The 25,466-nt window shown below is 45.1% G+C and overlaps 2 protein-coding genes across 2 annotated transcripts in view; one reads left to right on the forward strand and one right to left on the reverse strand.

Moving 5' to 3' along the window:
- LOC144327613 (uncharacterized) overlaps positions 1-25,466 on the forward strand; it is a 257,507-nt gene that overhangs the window by 191,182 nt on the left and 40,859 nt on the right. The window contains 2 exon segments of the mRNA XM_077927993.1: positions 11,385-11,511; positions 14,992-15,992. Coding sequence (XP_077784119.1) covers positions 11,385-11,511; positions 14,992-15,992 — 1,128 coding nt within the window.
- The window catches only part of LOC114589663 (uncharacterized), a 305,430-nt gene that overhangs the window by 97,277 nt on the left and 182,687 nt on the right, over positions 1-25,466 (reverse strand). The gene's annotated exons all lie outside the window — the stretch shown is intronic.

Consider the following 25,466-nt stretch of genomic DNA (forward strand, 5'->3'; position numbering starts at 1 on the left):
TTTCCTCTTGCTCACGGTGCTGCTGCTCAGCTCCTTCCTGGGGCTGCTGCTGCTCTGGTCGTCGCTCTCGCCCCACGCTGAAGAGCCCAGTCCGGGGCGACAGGGTCCAGGAGAGACACTGCTTCCTGGCCAAGGGAAGGCAGAGGAGGAGGCGGGGTCTCTGCACCTAGATGGATGGTGGACCTCCCCTCCACCCCAGCGGTCTCCCTTCTCCCTTTGCTGCCTGCCTGCTGCCCGCCTGCTTCGGAGGCGCTGGGCTGAAGCCCTCTTTCTCTCTGCCTGGGCTCCTTCTGAAGGAATGGGTTTCTGCGCAGTCACTTTAAAACTGACCCCAAATCCCCATTTTCCCTCCTCCAAGGGAGCATTTCTAAAATGCATTAACTTGAGCTTTTCAAGCTCAGGAAGCTTGAGTTAATGTATAATCAGAAAACCCAGCTGTATAAACAAGTGCTCAAAGCCCTCTCCCTTATCAGTCCCTGACGGCAATGAGTGGCCTTCCCAGTTCCGAGTAGAGCAGGGATGGCACGTCTGGGTCTTATCTTACATCCTGACCACAAAAGACGCACAGACCTTGCCAGGTCTGACAAGAGACCCGGGAACAGCACCAGGAGTTGGTGACCTCCTACCTGGAACAGGAATACCCTTATATGGTCAAGAGTACAGGAAGAGGAACACCCTTTTATGGTTAAGAGTACTGGAGCAGGAACATCTGTGATGTCAACCTGCGTGTATAAGCTGATGTGGCTGGATTCCTGGGGAAGGGAGGAGAGGGTGCCTGGAGGATATATATACTGCATGTATCTCTCATTTCTTTGGACTTGCTGTGAGCTGACCACACAAGTGCCTTCTGCTATTTGGAGAGCAGAATAAACTCTTTCTCTGAATCAACCTCGGTGTCAGTTGACTTCCTTTCTCCCTCCCAGGAGCAACGCAGACCCCACCAGTTGGTAAAGTCTAATAAGGCTACACTTCAACCTGGGCCAGTGGGCTGGGAGGGGGTGGCTTTGGCAGCAGCAGTGTCTGCTGTCCCTGCCCAGGCTGAGGCTTGTGGCGTTGGTGAAGCCCGAGGAAGGGGGAAGGAGCAGTGAGGGGGTCACTGGGGAGTCGTGGCCGGCGAGGCGGCAGTGCTTGGGCCCTCCTCCCGCAGCAGGGACTGTGGCTGCAGGGGCTCCCAACTCTGGCTCTTTCTTCTTCCTCTCCCGCCCCCCTGTGGCGGTTCATTTTTTCCTCCAAAATATAGTCCGGCCCCCCCACAAGGTCTGAGGGACAGTGAACCGCCCCCCTCCTGAAAAAGTTTGAGGACCCCTGGAATATGGCAACCGGTCTACCCTTATCTATGATCACACCTTGGATGCAAAGGGGAAGGATATAAAGGCAGCAGACCGGACAAAGTCGGGTGACCCCGGCCGTGGATTCCAGTAATGCACCTCTGCTCAACACGTATATTTGTCAGTAAACGCAGATATTGGAGGAATATAAAGGAATAGGAATATAAAGGAAGGCAAACCTGAACAAGCACCCTCACCCCTGAAGCATTTCCCTGCTTGGAAAAGTGACTGTAACAGAGTAATGTAGGAAAGGGGTCCGTTTGGCAGCATCTAACAACTATGACACCCAGAAACACAATGAACACCCGAGTGCTGCGAATGAACAAGAGGGAATTCTCAGTATCATTGTGCCTTCCTGGCAGGACTCTCCTGGCGAATATAATGCACTAGATAGTCAGGCACTTCATAACAATCCAGCCAGACATACAAGGATTTAGTATGAGTCTCATTTAGCAGAGATTCCATTGCAGGGGTTGGACTGGATGAGCCTCGGGACCCCTTCAAACTCTACAATTCTATGAGCAAGGAGAAAAGGACTACTTTTTAAATATACAGTGGTGCCTCGCAAGACGAAAAGAATCCGTTCCGCGAGTCTCTTCGTCTTGCGGTTTTTTCGTCTTGCGAAGCAAGCCCATTAGCGGATTAGCGCTATTAGCGGCTTAGCGGGCTTAGCGGATCAGCTGATAAGCGGCTTAGCAGATCATCTGATTAGCGGCTTAGCGGATCAGCTGATAAGCGGCTTAGCGGATCAGCTGATAAGCGGCTTAGCAATCAGCTGTTAAGTGGCTTAGCGGCTTAGCGGATCAGCTGTTAAGCGGCTTAGCGACTTAGCGGATCAGCTGATAAGCGGCTTAGCGGCTTGGGAAAAAGGGGGGGAGGAAAAAAACGCTGCAGGAACTCGCGGGTTTTCCGTCTTGCGAGGCATTCGTCTTGCGGGGCACCACTGTATTTTGGGGATTTGATCCAAGGACATTTCTGAAATTCAGTAGCAGTTGCTGGAAGCCACAGGATTCCCTGTATTTACCTGTTCCCGTGTCAGCAGCAGCAGCAGCAGCAGCAGCAGCTGGTAGAAGGCGAGGGCATCTCCTGGGGTGGTCAACAGGCAGGATGCCCAGGAAAGACAGAAGGCAGAAGCTGGAACTCAGAGGTTTTTATGCACCTCTTGCTCAGGGAGGAGGCAAGGTCCCAGCAGATTTGCACCATCTGCTGAGAATTGCTACGATCACACACAGATTCAGCCTGGGTCCAAATGTGTGTTTAATTACCAGTTGTGCAGGGTGGTGGGGGAGCCTCCCTGAACTGCAGTGGGTGGGTGTAGAGGGTGTGAGTTGGAGCAACTCTTCTGAGGGAAGGATAAGGGGCATTCCCAGGAGTGCTTTGCTGCTCAGCACTTCAGCACAGGGTTCAGGTGATGGAACATGGCTTGTGGCAAGGATGCTCAGCAGCCCTATATGGTTACAACAACCCTGTAAAGTCGGCCAGTGTTATACTCTCCCCATATTGCAGCTGTGGGGGCTCCTGAGGCTGAGACAGGGGCCTAGCTAAAGGCACCAAATTACGCCAGGGCAGAGGCTGGAACCGGGGACCCCCAGCCATGTAGCTCATAGCACAGTCCTAACCAGGCCTACTCAGAAGAAGTGAATCCCTTTGAATACAATGAGGCTTGCTCCTGGGTAAATGCCGGTGTCATCTGTACTGAGCTAGACAGATCTAGCTTCCTCAGATCAGCAAAGTTCCCTGGGTTGAGAGAATGGTGCCCCCTGCTCAGGCTGGCGTGAACACACTGGCTGCCCTAGCCCACCCCTCAAGGCCATTACCCAGGACCGGATTAAGCATTCGCAAAATAAGCACATGCTCAGGGCATCAAGGGAAGGGGGCAATTCAGACATTTCCCATGCTGGATTTTTCACATTAATGGTCACGAATTGCTCAGCTGGGCTTTCCTTTCCTCAGCTGAAGTCTATGCAAAATCCCAACAGAACTACTCTGCAACAAAGGCAGGCTGAGAGTCTTATCTCTCTCAAGAATAGAAGGAGATGCAACGTGGAAGAAGAGTTTTGATAATGCAATCAGAAAAAGTAGGCACCCCCCAAAATATATATATATAAAGTGGAAGTATACAAAAATAAACATTATTTCCCATCTTACTGTAAATTTTGTTTCATTTCAAAAAATAAATGGACCACTTATAAACGCCATCTCCAACTCCTTGAAAGATTCCATCAACGGTGTCTCTGAAAACTTTTACACATCACTTGGGAAGACAGGCGAACGAAGGCCAGTGTACTGGAAGAAGCCAAGATCACCTGTGTTGAAGCGATGATTCTTCAACATCAACTTCATTGGACTGGTCATGTTATGTGGATGCCTGATGATCGTCTTCCAAAGCAACTACTCTATTCCGAACATAAAAATGGAAAGCGTAATGCTGCTGGTCAACAAAAGAAGTTTAAAGACTCTCTCAAGGCAAATCTAAAAAAATGTAGTATAAACAATGACAACTGGGAAACACTGGCCTGCGAGCGCTCCAATTGGAGAACAGCCTTGACCAAAGGTGTCATGGGCTTTGAAGACAGTTGAACTCAGTACGCAAAGGAGAAACGTGCCAAATCCACTTGGCAAATCCACACTGCCCAGACAGTGTCCCCACTGTGGAAGGACATGTGGATCCAGAATTGGCCTCCACAGTCATTTATGGACCCATTGTTAAAACTGTGTTTATGGAAGACAATCTTACTCGGCTACGAGTGATTGCCAAAGAGAAGACACTCAGGTTAAATATGAGAGTAAATAAAACTATATAACATAAAGACACCACAGTCTCCTCTGACCTTCGTTTCAAGGAAACCGAAGATGGGCCAGGGATCCCTGGAGTCTCACCGCTCAGAGACGGGGGTAGTTTGCAAATAGAGACATACACACACAAGAATGTATGGCTGTGTTCCTAATACAGTGCTACCTCTACTTACAGTCACCTCCAGTTACGTATCCTTTGGGATACGCACCCGGCAAATTCAGAAGTGTTTTTCTGGGTTTCACCATGTGCGCATGCGCAGGAGCACTCTATGCACTGCATGTATGTGCAGAAGTGTGCTAGCGTGCCACATGCATGCACAGAAGCGCCACCTCCAGTTGCAGAAACCTCGGGATCTGACTGGAGCTCCGGAATGGATCCCATCTGCAACCGGAGGTACCACTGTACGTAGCCATGTGTGAAGAACTTTTAGATACATCCATCCTCCAACCGCCTCCAGACACTCACACAGGACCTTCACCACCTTCACTGGTTCTGATTTTAAGGAGAGGTAGAGCTGGATATCATCCGCATACTGATGAACACCAAGTCCAAACCCCCTGATGATCTTTCCCAGCGGCTTCATATAGATGTTAAAAAGCATGGGGGAGAGGACAGAACCCTGAGGCACCCCACAAGTGAGAGCCCAGGGGTCTCATCCCCCATCACCATTTTCTGAACATGGCCCAGGAAGAAGGAGAGGACCCACTGCATAACAGTGCGCACAGCTCCCAGCCCCTCTAGCCAGTCCAAAAGGATGTCGTGGTTGATGGTATCAAAGGTCGCTGAGAGATCCAGCAGAACTAGGAAGCAGTATTCTAGCCTGCCAGAGATCATTGACCAGTGCAACAAAGGGAGTTTCAGTCCCATGATTAGGCCTGAATCCCAATTGGAAGGGTCTAAATGGTCCACATCACCCAGGCGTGCCTGGAGTTGTTGAGCAACCACCCACTTGATCACCTTGCCCCAAAATGAAAGATTTGAGACTAGGTGATAGTTGGCCATATTGGCTGAGTCTAAGGATGTTTTTTTAAGAAGCGGTTTAATGACCGCCTCTTTCAGCGGGCCTGGGAAGGCTCCCTCACAGAGGGAAGCATTCACCACCCCGCAGAGCCCATCGCCCAGCCCTTCCCGGCTAGCTTTTATTAGCCAGGATGGGCAAGGATCAAGGAGAGAGATGGTTGGTTTCAGCCGTCCAAGCAGCTTCTCCACATCCTGGGAGGTAACAGATTGGAATTGATCCCACACAAGTTGACTAGACAGGACTCTAGCACCCCCCTACCCAGGCCCTGCTCCCAGGGGTTAAGTCTATCTTTTTTCGAATATGAGCGACCTTATCTGCAAAAAAAACCTTAGCAAAAACATTTCAGGAGATCTTGGGGTCTTTACCAGGCCCTATGGCAAAGGTGGTTCCGTTAGATTGTGAACCACCTGATTGTGAACCGCCTGCTGCTGTTTTCTGCAGATGCAATAGAGCCACTTGGTAGGCTTGACGTTGAGCTCTAACCCGTGTCCGGCCCAATCCAGAATGAGTTTTCCGCCACCGGCGCTCTAACCGTCTCAGCGATTGCTTCATTGCCCTCAGCCCTGGGGAAAACTATGGGGCTGTCCAGGCTCCATGCAATCAGAGAGGGCGCTTCGAAGCCAGACAGTCAATACCCTTAATTAACTCTACATTCCAGCGGGACACCAGGGAATCAGCTGAAAGGCCATCAACATGGGATAAAACATCCCCAACCACTCTCTGAAAATCATTTGGATCCATTAAGTGGCGGGGGCGGACCATCCGAATTGGTCCCACCTTCCTGCAAGGATCTGACCAATGCACTTCTTTTGTTTCAGTTTCACTTAGTATCAATGATCACCCACATCCACAGAGGTGAACCCCAGGTCTAAGGCATGTCCGCAACTATGAGTTGGGCCAAACTTATTCAGGGACAGCCCCATGGAGGCCATGCTTTCCATGAAGTCCTAAGTGGCCCCTTGTAAGGTCATGCCAGCATGGATGTTAAAATCTCCTAGGACAACTAATCTAGGTGTCTCCAGGAGAACATCCACCACAACCTGAAGCAGCAGGGAATCCTTGGTGTAGCGGGGAGGTTCGAACCCCAAAAGAAAACCTGTACTGCCCCTATTGCCCAACTTCCAGAACATGCACTTGGAAAACTGGGTCTTCCCAATAGGACGCCTGGTACAGACTAATGACTTCCTAAAAATCACTGCAACCCTCCCTCCCTGCCCACATGACCTGGGTTGCTGTGCGTAAGAGAAACCTGGTGGACAAACAGTGGCAAGAACAGGCCCATCTTCTTCATCCAACCAAGTCTCTGTTACACATATCAGGTCAAGTCCTCCACCCATGATCAAGTCATAGATGATAGCCGTCTTGTGAGTCATTGACCTGGCATTGCACAGCAGCACTTTAAGATGTGGGTCTCCCTTGCTGATTCCAGTATCCTTCCAGGATCCACCAGACCTGGAGGCAGGGATAGTCCTCAAACAATGACTAAACCTGCCTCCTCGGTAATGACATTAGCATAGCTCCTCCTCCTTTCTGTGATCACTGAGATCGGTTGTCGCCTGTGGAACTTGCCCCAGCCATTCTGTTGGGTGGGGCCCACTCCCTGGCAGTCCTGTCCCCCTCTTCTTAAGAACCAAATACAAACTATACAATAACTATACAATAAGTCAGTAGAAACTAACAGTGGCGTAGCGTGGGGGGTGCAGGGGGGGCCGGCCGCACCGGGCGCAACATCTGGGGTTAGGGCAAATCCACAGGTTAGGGGGCGCAAATCCACGGGTTAGGGGGCGCAAATTACTTGCCTTGCCCCGGGTGCTGACAACCCACGCTACGCCACTGGAAACTAATTTAAAAAACAAGAACAACACACAACACCTTACATTTATACTAAAATTAAACTAATCCCCAGCCCTAACTAAACGTTTATCCCACCCCCAACAGAGGAAAAAACCAACACCCAACATTGGAAGCGCCACAGATTAAAAACTATTTTAAAAGATTTGCCCCAGCCCCAGAGTTTCTTCCAGTGAGTCTGGGCTCCCCAGGATTCACAGCAGGGCAATGTCCCTCCGACCTCCCAGGAGTCTCTTCTGTTGAGCAGGGGGAGTCTGGTCCTCGCCCCCCCCCCCCAGGCCAGGTGGGAAAGGGCCTTGCAGGGAGCAGGTCTTCCTTCCAGCACTCAGGGCAGCAGCAGCAGCAGCAGAGTTGGAGATGTGAAAGGATTTGAGGTGATGCATCATCGCTCTGCGTCTCATGTGTTCTGTGTTTTAAAGGTCTCTGAGATCTCTTGATGAAAGGAGGGAGATGCTGAGAGTTCAGCCAAGAGCCTCACCCCAAAAGGGTATCTGGGCATGGCATAGCCAGGGGGCAGCTGCCCCCCCCCATATCCATGAAAAATAATAAAAATCTGAGGTTCTGCCAAGCAAGAGAGGGCTGAGCTGGGTTAAAGGGAAGTGAGCTGCCTTCCTAGAGAGGACAGGAAGCAAGGGGGGGCCAGGTCCTCCAGAGCCAAGGCCCCTCCCTCCCCAGTCCTTTCCTGCAAGGAAGGGGGGTGTTGCTTTGTGTCTCTCCTGCAAGGGCCGAATCGCAGCCCCCTCCTGGGATCTGGTGAGTCTCCTCTCTCTCCCCCCAGAGGGTGCAGTGGGGAGACGGGGGGGGGGTCCCAGGGCTGCAGCAGGGGAGGGTGCCTGGGGGGCCTGATCTGCTCATGCGGGGGGGGGGGACCCCAAGTCAGGGAGGAGAGGGTCCTGCCAGGGAGGGGCCAGGTCTGCCACGCTCTCCTTCCTGCAGATCAGAGGATCCCAAACTCATTTGGCCCTCCGCCCCCCCCCCCTTCAGAAAAGATCTCCCTTCTTGAAACAAAGGGGTCCCTGGGACTTTAACTCTGTGTGACATCGCTCAGCCTCATTGCACAACAGAGGAAACATGTGCAAATGGTTTTCCAAGACCAGACGAGGAGGTGGACTAGCCCCCCCCCCCCAAAAAAAAAAGGTGGAAGAGAAAGGGCAGGAATAAAGAGAGGGATCCCAGCCCAGAGTCTGGCTGCTGCATTGCATCCCAGTTTCCCAGTGTCTCCCAGGGCAGCTCCCCACAGAGGCCACTGCAGCAATCCCCTCGCACCCAGAGCAGGGCATCCCAGGACCACATCCTCTCTCTCCCAAAGGGATTGTTGCTGGCAAAGCAGCCGGAAATGGGCGCTGCTACTCACTGAGCCTCCAGGGACCTTGGCATCAATGGCTGTGCGTATGTTAAGCCATCTAACAGAATACTAATACTAAATTACCCGCCTAAATTTCAAAGGAGATGTCTTTGGCACAACTCACTTGGCCCTCAGGGGGTTGGCCCTCAGAGCAAAGAAAAAGGGACCCCACCCCAGGAGTCTGTCTGGAGAGCGGCAGAGAGTCCAAGTGCAAGAAAAGGAGACAGGAGCAGGGGAGTGGGGGTGGGGGGAGAACAACTCCTGAGGACCCCCAGGTGAGGACCCCCACTAGAGCCAAGCATCCATTTCCCACAAGATACAAATGACTCCCTTGTCATTCAGTTCTGACTTCATGCATTGACTGGAAGGCAGGAGCAACCAGGCTGATTCATCTCCCAGAAATCCCTTCAGTTGCCTCGACATTTTGCATTGCTAGAAGGATAGAGACTTATTTCTTCTCCTCTTACTCCTCTTTTCCCCCAAAAGATATCTCATGGTCTGGGATGCTGTACAGTCCAGCCCTGGTTCCCAGCAAGACTCAGGGAACCATTCCCCCCCCCCCCCCGTCCTACAAATTCTGTAACAGAACAATGTATTTGCTTTTAGGATTTGCTAGAGCTTTTCATTAAGGCGGACAGAACTTGGCAGAAGACCAAAAGGTTCCTTCCAATCTCTCAGAGGCTTCCTGAGAGCACAGATGGATGAGCAAGACTCGGCTGGCCCTGAAGCAGGAAGAGGCCATGGCATCCAAACTGGGAGCAGTGGGGGATTCTGGGAAAACTCTGTGCAGAAGATCCTGGGTGAGGAGGGGCAGGGCCAGCAGTTGAGGCAGTTCTCCTGCCAGGAGGCCAAAGGACCCCGAGAGGTTTGCAGCCGACTCTACTACCTTTGCCGTCAGTGGTTGAAGCCAGAAAGGCACACGAAAGCTGAGATGCTGGACCTGGTGATCTTGGAGCAGTTCCTGGCTGTCCTTCCACCGGAGATGGAGAGCTGGGTGAGGGACTGTGGAGCAGAGACCAGTTCCCAGGCGGTGGCCCTGGCTGAAGGTTTCCTCCTGAGTCAGGCAGAGGACAGAAAGCAGGTGAGAGAGACGTTCCTCTGGATACTCCCAAGGGGCTCCAAACAGGACAGAGAACATCCCATAATGGTCTGCTGATGGCCCATCCTTTTTCTGGGAAGACATCCATGGAATGAGATCTAACACCCTTTAAGTCTTTGTCATTCTCGATCTAACATTTCTCACCATTCATTCTCTGTTTTGAATCCTTGTTTCTTTTTCAGGGAAATGATCTCTTTGCAGAAATGGACCTGGATTCCTGTAAGTCAGAGAGGCCTCCGTTGGACACCAGAGAGAGGCCACTGGGTAAGGAGGAAGGTGGTTTTACTCCATTTGGTCTCATTCTGTTGGTTTTCCAACACATCTAGGGGTTCTTTTCATCTTGTTTTGGGGGGAAACAGTTGGGAACAAGGGTCCAGAGGAGGGGAGATGTATTTCTGCACAACTAACATATGAAATGGGCACAAACATCTAAATGCTCTCAGCAGGTTAGGCTTTCTGAAAGGCCCATCTGTAGTTAGAGATGCCCTGTTTCCCCTGTGAGAGAAGCAGGCACTCCTGGCGTCTTGCTTACGCTTTTTCTCTTTCAGGAGACAGAATGATGCTGGCAAAACCTCCTGATCCGCCTTTTCATGGGGGCGGAAGGGAAGCAGCGGCTGTGGAACCAGATCAGGTCAGGGGAAGCTGCCTTGTGGGGACAGAGGCCAAGGGATGGAGCAATATCATGGACTGGTTGGGCACAGAGGAATGGTGGAAGGAAGCAGCCTGGGAATCAGGAAGGGAAGACGGCTCAGAGCCCAAGGAGTGGAGGTGGAAGAAGGATGAGCGATCAGAGGGAGAAGAGGAGGTGTCAGAGGCTGAAGGGGAAACAGGGCTTAGTGAGCTGGGAGACTCTGTGTCAGAATGCAGTCCAGAATCGGAGGCAGAAGAGGAAGGAGGCGAGTGGGAGGAGGAAGGTCGAGAGGCAGAGATGAGTCAGGAGAAGGAGGAGCCACCGGGGGCTCCCTCTCCTTCTGCCAGAAGCCCCCCTCCCTGCTTGTCTCTCAGAGCCAGCAGATGGCTGACAATGGAGGAGCAAAGGCAAGCTGCACATTGGCGCACTGTTCGATCACTTGCCAGAAACCCCAGAGAGGAGGGGGCTTGGAAAGCTGTGGGGAGCCGGGGGCCTTCACTCTTAGCAACTGCTTTTGTGGAGGAAGAGGCTCAGGGAATGAGCTGCTGTTCTCATGAGGCCTGAAACTCAGCCAAGTCTGTGAATATCATGTTCTTGCTAAGAAAGTGTGAACTCCAGCTGTGAACTGTGGGATTTCCTTCCCATATAACTCTGACACCAGCCTTCTGAATGTTGCCAGCAGGATTCATCTGTAGTTGCTGTTTCCATGGAATCCTAGAGTTGAAAGGGACCCAAAGGGTCATCAAGTCCCACCCCCTGCATTGCAGGAATCTCAGCTAATCACCCAAGACAGATGGCCATCCAGACTAGGCTTCTTGTATTTCTATATTCATCCCTGAATGCTAAAATAGGCTTCTAAGCAGTGGACAGACGAGAACAAATAGAGGCCAGGATTCACGTAGCCAGCCCCATCTGCTGCAAAATGGGGCCTGCCCCCCATTCCTCCCCCTCTCCATGCCCCCAGGAACCCCTTGAATTTGGCTCTAGGGCATTGGGAGGGAACCTCCCCAAAACAGCACATGAGGAGAGGGGAAAGTGGATCCTTCCATCTGGGAAACTGGAATGCTTGCGTAGGCAGAATAATATGGAAAAAAACAAAAACCACCTATCTGCAGAAAGACGAATACCCATAATTAAAAGCAGAATAAAAGAATGCCATTAAAGCATTAAAATAAGTATCCAGAATTAAATTGTGCAGCAAAGCAATCCTATTTATACAACACCACAATTAACAGGAAGGAAAGAACAGAGCATTGTGTAGAAGATCATATTTCTGCTGTCTGAGAGGAGGACATTTCCCTTTTTCTTTTAGGGTCCAGTCTGCTTTGAAGATGTCGCTGTTCGTTTCACGGACGAGGAGTGGGCGTTGCTGGATCCTGACCAGAGAACTCTGCATAAGGACGTCATGGAGGAGAATCGTGGGATCGTGGCCTCTCTTGGTAAGGCTCCCTGTGGGATCGTCATATCTGCCAAGAAATTCAAAAAATGCCTCTATGTGACAAACCTCATATATTTTCACAGAGCTCAACAGCACCCCGTGTGGGGATGGAGGGGGTGCCATGAGTGGGCCAAACAAAATCCATCCCAGAGAAGAGCTAGGCTTATTGAATCTCAGGTAGTAGTAGCAGTGATAATAATAATAGTAACTCTGGGCTGCTTCCAACACATGTATAAACATGAAACATAAATAATAACAATCTGATCCCATATAAAAAGTACATTAACTTTAAAATGAACATCTTACACTAGCGGCCAAAATTGTGGATACCTTTTGTGGAAAGTTTATTTCTGAGATTTGATGGCTCATAACACCACTTTTTGGGGAATAATATAAAATTATATAGCAATGGAAAGATAATTTAATGAAGAATGTAATGCAAGAAATTTTATGAAGGAATGTTTATTAGAACAGCAGTCAAAAAGAAGAAACGTGAAACCTTTGGTAACCATTGGTAACCTTTAGCTTTAATTACGGCCTTAGCATGTAGTGAAGTTTTTTAGTTCTGCAGCTGTAATAATGTGACACCAAGACTGAATTATTGCCTCTATTAATTAGGCTTTATTGCTGGGTTGCTTCAGACTAAGAAGTTTCTTTAGTCGGCTCCATAGACTTTCAGTTGGGTTAAGGTCTGGGCTATTCCCAGCAGTGGAATCTTATTATCCTCAAACGACCTTTTGCACACAGCAGCAACATGACGTGGAGCTGAATTCTGATGAAATATAAAATAATTAAATAAACAAGTATTTATGCAAACATATGTAAATGCTTCAGTATATGGGGAAAGATCACATGCAGAACGCTTCAGTTTGGGCTCAAGTATTTCATTTATGTATTTTGGGAAGTTTACATTTCCATTGTCAGTGTATGAAAATGCAAAGGACCTGACTTCCTTTGTCTCCTCAGCCTGTTCCTCGGACCCTTGTCGGCATAAAGGAGTCCACAAGAAGAGTGCCCTTGCAGAGTATTTTCTGCTTTTATTCTTAAAAGTCTTTATCTGCAAAACGAACAACCAACTGTACACACATCAACACTACCAGCTTTCACCAACCAACCCACACTCAACACTAACATTGACCACTCTATATATGCAGGTACAATTAGGTGAAAGGTTGCATCAGTCATTGTAGGCTGCTGACTCATGCTGACTTGGTTCTTTTAGCATTAAAGAAACAGCGGCCAATTTTTAGCCATGACACCCATTCATGACACAAATTCATAACACTATCTGGGAGTTTCACAGTTGGTGTAATGCATGTAGGATGTAAATCTTCTTTGATTCTTCTACTCCCATATTTCAGGCCATCACTACCAAGCAAGGAGATTTGGGTCTCATCGCTCCAAATAACACTATCCCATTGTTCCGCTGTCCAATTAACATGGGTTTAATCTTTTCAACCTTTGCTTGAGAGAGAACAATGGCTTTTTCCTTAGAATTCTAACATTTAGACCAGTCCTTGCAATCAACTTCACATTACATTGCGCCATGTCATCCTGTATACACCCAGATGATTTTCTTCTGCCACGTGGGCACAGTCTCTCCATTCTTCGATCATCACTTGCTGTTGTGCACCTTTTCCTGCCTTTACCAGTCTGATTTTGGAGTGAATGAGTTTCTTCTTTTTTTAAAATAATTTTTATTAACAGGCCAATCACATCACATTAATTCCAAATAACAATAATTCCAAATTACATAGCCAAATTTGTTAAATTTTTTGTTGGGGGTACCCATGCTTCAAGCTCCGAAAGAGATCCGGTCATCTCTCTTGCTGCTGCTTTAATTACACAGTTCTGTCAAAATAATATTCACAGTTCTGTTCAATCTTCTCTTTGTTGTTTTCCTCAACTTCTTGTTGTTATCTCCTTTCTTTGTGATCTCTGATAATCTCCACAAGCGGGTTGAAGACAAACATCGTTATTTCCTGTGTGGATTTTACACTCATCCAAGAGCCATAAAAGTAGACAGACGCCATTTCAACACCTCCGTACAAAACATTCCGACTGTCCTGATCTCCCCAGGCCCGCCACTCCCTCATAATTTTTTTCAGGGGGCCCTGCTAGGCTGAACCCACACTGCAACATAGTAACAGCCATAGTCCTCCTCCCCCTGGATTCCTATGGGCGAGCCTGCCATGATAAATCTCTTTTTATAAGTGCGCCACAAAGGGCTTACTTTCGTTTCCCGATGCTCCCATAAGCCACGTCCTTGCATAGTAACTAATTTCCACACAGTTCTCATTTCTCCTGCTTGTGATCAGTAATTACAACAATTCTTTTTTTGGGGGGGGGGGATTATTGGATACTCACATAAGACAAAAAAAGAAAAGTTTTTCTCCCCCCTCCTTTTCAGTCTTGCTCCAACATACCGATCCTTTGATGAATCTTCTTCTTGATTTATTCCTCTTCTTGATTTATTATTAAGTCCAGCCCGTCGCTCCTCTTCCCAGAGATCCCTTTAGTTAGCAGTCCTTATTCCCGATCATCGCTTGAAGTATGTGCGTTTGCTTCTGTTCTGATTGTTTATTTTGAGCTCCCACAACTAGCTGCACAGATCAGAGACAGTGTCCAGGAGAGCCGACCCACACGAGGGCTTTTGTGCCTAGTGCCCTCACCCCCTATCGAATCTGGGGGTGAATTATGGGCACAGTAGGCAAGGCAGCATTCCCCATTCCCTTCGGGTAACGAGGGAGGCTGCATACTCCCATAACAGCTTCTTAATTACCTCGTGTGAGCCGGAGAGATGGTACTGTTGGCCATCTTCCGATGCGCCCCCTAGCAGCCCCCCAGTGAATGAGTTTCTTATACCTCTTCAAAAATATAGAAAGGCCAGCTTTGGTTAAGTTTTCCCCAATCTTTCTTCTAATTTCTTCATAACTGTAGCCTTGTTCACTTAAAAGTATTAGTTTACATCTCTTTCTGGGTGACCAGTCAACTCTTTGTGCCATTTTTGAAATTTTATTATGTTCTGCAAACTCACTAAATGAAAGAACACGAAAAAACCAGCCAACTTGATAGCAATCACATAAGACACTGACAAAAGTCAACCTAAGCAAGTAGTGCTTCTGCTTCCTATTTCTGGTTATTTGGCTACAATTTTTGATAAAATACAGCTAATTGAACTTTGTTGCATTATGTTCTTGCTCAAATTATTTTCCCACTGATATATGATTTTATGATATTATTCCAAAACAAGTGGTGTTATAAGCCATTAAAGCTCTGGAATACACTATTTCCAAAAAGGTTTCCACAATTTTGGCCACTACTGTATATCAAACAAAGCAACATTCAACAACTCATCAGAATCTAATAATAAATATGTTGGTTAATGACAAACAACAAAGGTAATAAACACACACTGAGCTCCCTTCTGTTCTTCTTTATTCGTTCCTGAGGCTCTAATCCCTTTTTGTCTCCATTGCAGATTGTGATGAATTGGAAATTGAGAACAAAGGTGACCACAACAAAATCCCCAGAAAGGAGAAGCCACATAAAAATTTGGAGTGTGGAGAAAGCTGCAGTCAGAGCTCCCATTCCACTTCCCATCAAAGAAATCTCGTTGGAAAGAAACCCTGTCAGTGCGTTGAATGTGGAAAGAGCTTCAGGAAGAGATCTGACCTCACTTCCCATCAAAGAATTCATACAGGGGAGAAACCCTATCAGTGTATGGAATGTGGAAAGAGCTTCACTAATAGCTCCGATCTCACTTGCCATCAAAGAATTCATACAGGGGAGAAACCCTATAAGTGTGTGGTATGTGGAAAGAGCTTCAGTAAGAGCTGCAATCTAACTTCCCATCAAAGAATTCATACAGGGGAAAAACCCTATCAGTGTATGAAATGTGGAAAGAGCTTCAGTACCAGCCACAATCTCACTTCCCATCAAAGAATTCATACAGGGGAGAAACCCTATCAGTGTGTGGAATGTGGAAAGAGCTTCAGTCACAGCCACAATCTCACTTCCCATCAAAGAATTCATACAGGGGAGAAACCCTATCAGCGTGTTGAATGTGGAAAGAGCTTCACTAATAGCTCCGATCTAACTTCCCATCAAAGAATTCATACAGGGGAGAAACCTTTTCAGTGTGTGGTATGTGGAAAGAGCTTCACTCATAGCTCCTCTCTAACTTCCCATCAGAGAATTCATACAGGGGAGAAACCCTATCAGTGTGTGGAATGTGGAAAGAGCTTCACTTATAGCTCCTCTCTCACTTGCCATCAAAGAATTCATACAGGGGAGAAACCCTATCAGTGTGTTGAATGTGGAAAGAGCTTCACTCATAGCTCCTCTCTAAATTCCCACCAGAGAATTCATACAGGGGAGAAACCCTATCAGTGTGTGGTATGTGGAAAGAGCTTCACTCATAGCTCCTCTCTAAATTCCCACCAGAGAATTCATACAGGGGAGAAACCCTATCAGTGTGTGGTATGTGAAAAGAGCTTCACTGATAGCTCCTCTCTCACTTCCCATCAGAGAATTCATACAGGGGAGAAACCCTATCAGTGTATGAAATGTGGAAAGAGCTTCAGTAAGAGCTCCAATCTCAATTCCCATCAAAGAATTCATTCTAGGGTCAGAAAAACCCTTCATTATAGACTTCCGGTTGGCGCGCCTGATTATGGCGGACAGGAGTTCCTTCGCGGAAAGGGCACCAGTGCTTTGAAGACAGGGGAGAGTCGCTAGAGCACAGTGGTGCCCCGAAAAACCCTCAGATCAAGCGTTCTGAGGACCTGGAGTTCCTGCAGGTGCCGGGAATGACTCCCCTGCTCCCTGTAAGCTCTAAAAAAGAGGGCCGAGTGAGAGCGGTGTTGGAGACGGTGGCACTAGGGAAACAATTCGCTTCCTTCAAAGCGCGAAGCTCTGAGTCCTGCGATCGTGAGTGGCCAATTCCTCCAAGGGAAAATTTTTTTTTTTGGACTATCCCTCTTGGAAATCGTGAGTAAAACGATTTCATTTGGAACTTTGAATTGGGAAGGAAAGGGATTTAAAAACAGAGGTTGATCCCTTTCACTGAAGTAAAAACGAAAGCAGCTAATGTTACCAAAAGCCGCAACTTTAGTCTCATCTTTTAGAAAATTTCAAGTCTTTCCTATATCCCTTTCTAGCAGGGGGAAGGGGGGGGAGACAAAAAAATAAATTTCCCTGCAGAAGAATTAGGGATTTTTCCAGTATCTTCTTTGTGGAAGCAGACCTCCCGGGTGAGGGGAGGCTAGACTCCATTGTGACGCAACAAAGGGAACGGAAGATTTCAACTTTTGTTTTCCACTTTGGAAAAATACAAAGTAACCACAGCCGCCAGAGCTCAACAAATACCTTCTGCAACTAAGTTAAAGACTTGAAAAAAACTTTTGGGGACTTGTTTAAAGGAGAAAATAAAGACTTGTACTTATATTTACTAGATTGAAAGACTGTGGTGAGGAAAGACTCTTACTCTGGAGTGGGGATTTTTGCAGCTGGGAAACAGTCTGCTTATCCTACTGTCTCCCTCTTTTGACTGTAGCTGACCTTGGGGGGGGGAATAAAACTATGGATGGGGGTGACAAAGGAGACAAGACAGAAAAGTCAGAGAGACTGGAAAGAACAAAAATTAAACCAAGAAGAGAATCTAGAACACCAACATTTGAAGAATCATTAATGCAACTTCTTCAGGAAATTAAAACAGAAGTAAGAGGGAATCAAAAAACCATTCAAGGCTTGAGGAGTGACTTTTCTGAACTGAAAGAAGACTTGAAGACAGTGAGGTCCAACATTACCTCACATGAGGAAAGAATTACACAACTGGAAATGGTAAAAATTCAGGATTTAGAGACTGTCCAGCAGCAGGCGTTAAATTTGATTGCGTTTTTGGAATTAAAGAAGAAGGAGGCTCATCTGAGACTGAGGGGAGTGGTCCAGAAGGAACAGGATAACTTGAAGGGTTGGCTCATTGAGGAATTTTCAACTTACTGGGAGATCTCAAAAGAAGAATTGAATTTGTGGATTGATAAAGCATATAGATTTGGTCCTTAAAAGGATTCTAAAATCACACATGACTGTATGGTGATTTTTAAAACAAAGGAACAAAGAGACATGATATTGGGACATCACTATAAAAAAAGTTTAAAGATAGATGGGAAAGCGGTGATCTTGTTCAAAGAGGTCCCACGACATTTTTTATCTTTGAGGAGTAATTATTCAGATCTGGCAACTGCCCTAAGGAAGAAAAATATCTTCTTCAGGTGGGAATTCCCAGAGGGTCTTTCCTTCAAATTTCAAGGGAGGAAACAGAGAATCAGAACTGTAGGAGAGGAGAGATTTCTGAAGAAAAACGCAAAAGAGCTCGGTTTGGAAAGTTCCCCTTCTCTGGCTGTAGGGGCTGAAGGACCCTAAAAAAATAAGATGTCTTTAAGAATTTACTCCTGGAATGTTAATGGCTTAAATTCCCTGGAAAAAAGAGGCCGAGTTTTCCATACCTTGGCAAGAAACAATTTGGATATAATTTGTTTACAAGAAACCCATGTTACTAGACTACATAGAAAAATTTTACAGAATAAAAAACTCAGACAGGACTTTATTTCATCAGACAAGGTAAAAAAAAGAGGAGTGGTGTTTTATATTAAAGAAAAATGGAACCCCAAGCTTTTGTTTAAGGACGAGGAAGGGAGATACATTGTGGTTGAAATTACAGCACAAGACGACAAATATCTTTTATTGGGAATTTATGCACCAAATAATGGAAAAGTGGACTTTTTTAGGAACTTGGACTTGAAGCTCAATGAATATTTGGATTACAAAACAATATTGATGGGAGATTTGAATGGAGTAGTCTCCACATTAATGGACAAATCACAAGAACAGAAAGTACAAAATGCAGGCAGACTTCCAAAACTGTTTTTTGAGATGGTGGATAAATATGACCTGTCAGATATATGGAGACTACAAAATCCAACTGAGAAAGATTACACATTTTTCTCAAATTCCTCCCAAACATTTTCAAGAACCAATTATTTATGGATTACCAGAGATTTAACTCCAAGGGTATCAAAAATTCAAATATGTAGTGTTATTGGAAATGAAATTGTATCTGCAGGGTTCCTTCAGATGGAGGATGAATGATGGGTTGTTGAGGAACGATTTGGTGGTGGGAAAGGCCCAAAAGACTCTAAAAGATTACTTTGAATTAAATATAAATACAGAGGTAAGAAGCAAGAGTCATTTGGGATGCTGGTAAAGCTGTTATGGGAGGTTTCCTCATACAACCAAATGCTATAAAGAAAAAGATACAAAAGGAAAAAAGGAAAAAATTCTTTCTCAAATAAAAGAGAAAGAAAAGAATTTAAGATCAAAGCCTAAAAGCCAACAGATACAAAAGCACATTAAAGCTTTGCAGACTCAATTTTCTCAAATTATAAATCAAGAAATAGAATGGAAAATAAAATTAATGAAACAGAGAAATTTTGAATCTGCAGATAAATGTGGAATATTGCTGGCTTGGCAATTTAAAAAGAGACAGAAACAAAACACGATCACAAATATTGTAATGGAGGGAAAATCTGCGGAAAACCCTAGGGATATTAGAAAATGTTTTCAGAAATATTTTAAACAACTGTATAAAAAAGGTAAAGAGGATAAAGATAAAATTGAGCAATTTCTTAGAACAAATGAAATGCAGAAAATTCTGTAATGGTTCTAGGGGTTGCTCGTGCGTAAGCCTGTCCCAACACCTGGCTGGGTTGCCTGAGTGAACCTTTCCTGCCCGGACAGCCACTCACTCGTGGCTGTCTCAATCGCTGGCAGAATCCGTCAGTGGGCGTTTCTTAAACTTCTTCCAGCAAAGAAGTTCTTTGACGCCCAGTCTCCTCCTACTTTCCCTGTGCGGAAGCCTTCTGCGCAAGGAGGGCGTAGGCAGGGGAGGACCCTTCCTCTCCCCGCTGGTCCCCGGCAAGGAGTCACAGGACCGCCTCGCCGATTCCCCCATTTGCCCCCCTTCTCCACTGGAGCTACGCTGATTCCCTTCCCCAGAAGATGGGCTGCCTCTCCCAATCCCGGGACGCTCTCTGGGATCCCCTCGGAGCTTGCTCTCTCCTTCCGGCACTGATGGCAGTTCCCTGACAACTACCCAATGACATGATTACAAGACAGGAGGTAGAGATAGCAATAAGTCAGATGCCATTGGGCAAAGCCTCGGGACCAGATGGATTATCTGCCAAATATTATAAAACTTTTAAAGATTGGTTAATTCAACCTTTGGCAGAGGTATGTAATAAGATACTGAGAGGGGAGAGGGCTCCTGAAACCTGGAGAGACACATATATAACCTTGATACCAAAATCTGAACAAGATAGATGAGATGTAAAGAATTATAGACCAATTTCATTACTTAATGTGGATTATAAAATATTCGCAAATATTCTGGCTAATAGATTGAAAAAGTCTTAACAGAATATATACATAAAGACCAGGCAGGTTTCCTGCCTGGAAGACATATGAAAGACAATATTAGAAATATAGTAAATATTTTGGAAAGATTAGAGGCTAAAAGAAATACTAAAGCATTACTAATGTTTATTGACGCCAAGAAAGCTTTTGATAATAATTTTTGGCTTTTTATGGAAAAATTTTTGGAAAGTATTGAAGCTGGCCAACAATTTCTAAAGAGTATTAAGGCAATCTATTCTGAACAAAAAGCCAAAATCATTGTTAACAATGTGGTATCGGAGGAAATTAAAATGGAGAAAGTGTTGCAAGGATTTTAAGATGCCAGTGACCAACTCAAATAGAGTCTAAGAATTGACAGACGCAGCAGTGGAAAAATAGAAAGTGATGTTTATTGCTGAGCAATAATTGACCCAGTGGAATCCTTTCCAAAAGACTGGGCCCCGAGCCCTGGCTCCCAGGGGCTTTATACCTTAAGTGCATACATCACAGATATGACATAATCAGATACATCGCAAACGGCAGCAAAAAATAAGCTAATAAGCGCATGCAAGCCTCTCTCCTGGCCATGTAAAGAATTTCCTCCCAACTTCTGCTTTTTAGTTTTAACATGCAGTCTTAACCTTTCCCCCAGATTTATAGCAAGAAATAGAAACTTAAGGCAAAAAGGAACTTTGGCTGTTGAGCTCCTACATCTGCTACAAGGGACATTCTGCGGTTTAGCATCTTCCTGTTTCACTACCCAGACCCTGTCTGGAGAAGGAGGGGAAATGTGTCAGCACATCAAATTTATTGCTTCCCCCTTCTTGTTCAGTGAGATAGGGAGAGAACAAGGAGGTACTGGGACAATGTTCATTTCAGATTTCTCTGATCTAAGCAATTTGCTATTAAGCTAAGCAGAAGCTTTCACGATTCAAACATGGATTATAAAGTTACAGATAGGTAGCCGTGTTGGTCTGCCATAGTCAAAACAAAAAAAATTCCTTCCAGTAGCACCTTAAAGACCAACTAAGTTAGTTCTTGGTATGAGCTTTCGTGTGCATGCACACTTCACGAAAGCTCATACCAAGAACTAACTTAGTTGGTCTTTAAGGTGCTACTGGAAGGAATTTTTTTTGTTTTGACTATGGATTATAAAATCATTGTAGAAATATCTGGATATATATGAATATATATGAATATATTGATAACTGATAACTGATTGTATGGATAACTGATTATATGAAAAGCATAAGGGTAAAATTCCTCCAGGTCCTGCTTCAAAAGGAACCAGGCAAGGGTGCTCACTTTCCCCTCTACTATTTATTTTGGTCCTGGAGTTATTGCTGAATATGTTGAGGAAAGAAGAGAAAGTGAAGGGCATTGTGGTAGGATCTAAGCAGTATAAATTAAAAGCCTTTGCAGACAACTTGGTTTTAACTTTACAGGATCCAGAGGCCAGTGTAATGAAAGCACTGGAGATGATACAGGAGTACGAGCAGCTGGCAGGTTTTAAATTGAACAAGAGCAAAACTAAAGTATTAGAAAAGAATCTAGATAAAGATGAAAGAAAAACCCTTATTGGAAAAACAGGCCTGGTATTCACAAAGAAGGTTAAATATTTGGGTGTGAACTTAACAGCGAAAAATTTGAATTTGTACAAAGATAACTATGAGAAAGTCTGGAATGAAGTAAAAAGAGACTAGGAGGTATGGTCAAATTTAAAATTTTCACTTATGGGTCAAATATCGGTGGTAAAGATGAATGTATTGCCGAAAATGTTGTTTTTGTTTCAAACTTTACCTATCATTGATAATGTTAAATGTTTTCAAGAATGGCAGAAGGCCTTGTCTAAATTTATCTGGCAGGAGAAAAAACCGAGAATTAAGTATAAATTACTTACGGACACAAAAGAAAGAGGAGGTTTTTCCCTGCCTGATTTGAAGATATATTTTGAAGCTGCGGCATTCTGCTGGATTAAAGATTGGATTAAATTAGAAAATGAAGATATTTTGGATTTAGAGGGACTGGATAATAGGTTTGGATGGCATGCATATCTTTGGTATGATAAAATAAAGGCCCATAGTGGTTTTAAGAACCATATAATCAGGAAGGCGCTTATAAAACTCAAATATATATATATCCAAAATGTATAATTTATTATTAGAATGGGAATTAAAGGATGAAGAAGTAAAAGAAGTTATGATTAAATGGGCATGTGATATAGGATATGTAATTCGGCTGGACCAATGGGAGAAATTATGGAAATATGATATTAGATTCACGTCATGTTATACAATAAGAGAAAAATTTATGAAAATGGTGTACCAATGGTATTTAACTCCGGTAAAATTGGCTAAAATTTACAAATAAAAATCGAATACCTGTTGGAGATGTAAAAAAGAAATAGGAACAATGTTTCACATGTGGTGGGAATGCCGACCTATTAAACAATTCTGGAATGAAATCTATGAAGAACTCAAAAAGATGTTTAAAATATCTTTTAGTAAAAAACCGGAGGCATTCCTTTTAGGTTTAATTACAAATGATATCCCTGAAAATCGAAGGAAAGTATTCCTTTATGCAACAACAGCTGCTAGGATGCTTATAGCTAAAAACTGGAAAGGCAGAAAAATTCCATCAGTGAAAGATTGGCAAATTAAATTTTGTGAATACATAAATCTGGCAAGACTCACAGCTTACATAAGGGGACAATCGGACCAGAAATTATTAAAAGAATGCATTGAAAATAAAAAAAACTCAAAAAAAAAAATCAGGAAGGCGCTTTATAATGTATGGATTAGATATCAGGATATTTTGGTAAGAAAAACACCCAAATGGATGCCATCAATGGAAGCTCAGGCACAAAAAAAGTCAAATATGGAGAATAAGTGGTTGAGATATTCAGATTTATTCATAGAGGATGCTGAGAGATTTAAATTAAAACCATTTGAACAAATTAAAGATAAAGTGAATTGGCTTCAATATTACCAAATTAATGAACTATTTAAGATTGATACCCAGCTTTTCAACCAGGCCTTTGGCTGATTGACATCTAATGCCCTTTAAAAATGTGCCAGGGACGGGGGTTACAGATGTTTATTTTCTATTTTTATATTGTACTTTTATGTTGTAACTGTCCTGAGAACCTGTGGGTGTAGAGAATAGGAGCCTTCTCTTAGAGGCCTGGGGGTCTTTGCTCCCCCCCATTAAAATATTTGAGGGGGCCACCCCCCAGATGAAATGCTAGAAGTGTTCTCCAGGGCAAGGGGAGCTGCTAGAAATTGAACTACAGGCTCAAAATTTTACTTTTTTTAAAAAGTCACTGCCATTATAGGCATTGCCATTCAAATTCTGTGCATGCATCCTGTGATTGATTGTGCAATGTGGGCCTTACCTGGCCCCCCACCAATATTTTATTCTAGTTGGCACCTCTGGATCGAGTGGTATACAAAATAAATAAATAAATAAATCGCCTTTCTTTGCACATGTTCCAGCTTGTCAATATCCTCATTTATTATCATTTTTAAAATTTATGTGCCCTTCGTCTGAGGATGTCACAATATAAACATAGAGGATGAAAGCATGGCTTTCCCAAAAACAAGTAAAGCCAGAGAAATCTCTCCTCCCCTTTTTTGGATGGAGTTACAAACTTTGTTGGTCAGGGCACTGCTGTTGAAATAGTGCATCTTGATTTCAGTAAGGCTTTTGACAAAGTCCCCTGCGACATTTATGTGAGGAAGCTGGTAAAAGGAGGCTGAATGAGGTAACTGTTAGGTGGACCAAACCTGAACAGTCCTCCTTCATGGTTCCTCCTCATCCTGGGGAAAAGTGACAAGAGGGGTGCTGCAGGGTTCTGTCCTGGGCCTGTTGTTGTTCAATGTCTTTATAAATGACTTGGATGAAGGAACTGAGGGGATGCTCATCACATTTGCAGACGACACCAAATGGGGAGCGGAGGCCAATGTGGCAGAAGGCAGAATCAGATCAAGGGCAGGAATAGTACCACTTTCTTCTCCCTTGGTCAGGCCCCACCTAGAATACTGTGTTCAATTCTGGGCACCACAATTTAAGTATCTTAATTTTTTTAAAAAAAATGATATTTATTAAAAGTTTAAACATTACGAAAAAAGAAGAAAAGAAGACAACAAAAAGGTTTAACAAAACATACATTACAATACATAGAAAAAGAAAAAAAGGAAAAAAATGCATAAAAACCAATACGACAAAAAAAAACAACAAAACACATTCAATATTCCATATCTTTATCTTTCATTTACTTGTTTCATCGACCTCCTCACACCTCCCTTTTTGTGTTCTAGTTTAATTAATTGTTTCAGCAAATTCTTTCCATCTTTCTCAATTTTTGTTGGGTAATTTGTCTTAACAGTCTAACCTATTAATTAACTCAGCAAGTCCTTTCCATCTTTCACTATATTCTGTCGTTCAATATACCTTAATTTATTTTAACCTTGGGACGCGGGTGGCGCTGTGGGTAAGAGCCTCAGCGCCTAGGGCTTGCCGATCGAAAGGTCGGTGGTTCAAATCCCCACGGCGGGGTGCGCTCCCGTTGCTTGGTCCCAGCGCCTGCCAACCTAGCAGTTCGAAAGCACTCCCGGGTGCAAGTAGATAAATAGGGACCGCTTACTAGCGGGAAGGTAAACGGCGTTCCGTGTGCTGCGCTGGCTTGCCAGATGCAGCTTGTCACGCTGGCCACGTGACCCGGAAGTGTCTCTGGACAGCGCTGGCCCCCGGCCTATAGAGTGAGATGAGCGCACAACCCTAGAGTCTGTCAAGACTGGCCCGTACGGGCAGGGGTACCTTTACCTTTTATTTTAACCTTATCTTACCATAAAATACCTTAAAGCTTAAAACTTAATACTTATTTATACATAACTCCTTATATCATTTCTACTAAAGCCAAATAGTTTCATTCCAACATTTTTCCTGTTGTTGTTGTTGTTGTTTAGTCGTTTAGTCGTGTCCGACTCTTCGTGACCCCATGGACCAGAGCACGCCAGGCACCTCTGTCCTCCACTACCTCCCGCAGTTTGGTCAAACTCATGCTGGTAACCTCGAAAACACTATCCAACCATCTCGTCCTCTGTCGCCCCCTTCTCCTTGTGCCCTCCATCTTTCCCAGCATCAGGGTCTTCTCCAGGGAGTCTTCTCTTCTCATGAGGTGGCCAAAGTACTGGAGCCTCAGCTTCACGATCTGTCCTTCCAGTGAGCACTCAGGGCTGATTTCCTTAAGAATGGATGCGTTTGATCTTCTTGCAGTCCATGGGACTCTCAAGAGTCTTCTCCAGCACCATAATTCAAAAGCATCAATTCTTCGGCGATCAGCCTTCTTTATGGTCCAGCTCTCACTTCCATACATCACTACTGGGAAAACCATGGCTTTAACTATACGGACCTTTGTTGGCAAGGTGATGTCTCTACTTCTCAAGATGCTGTCTAGGCCTGTCATTGCCCTTCTCCCAAGAAGCAGGCGTCTTTTAATTT

This window comes from Podarcis muralis, chromosome 4 (genome assembly GCF_964188315.1).
Source record: "Podarcis muralis chromosome 4, rPodMur119.hap1.1, whole genome shotgun sequence".
Lineage (NCBI taxonomy): Eukaryota > Metazoa > Chordata > Lepidosauria > Squamata > Lacertidae > Podarcis > Podarcis muralis.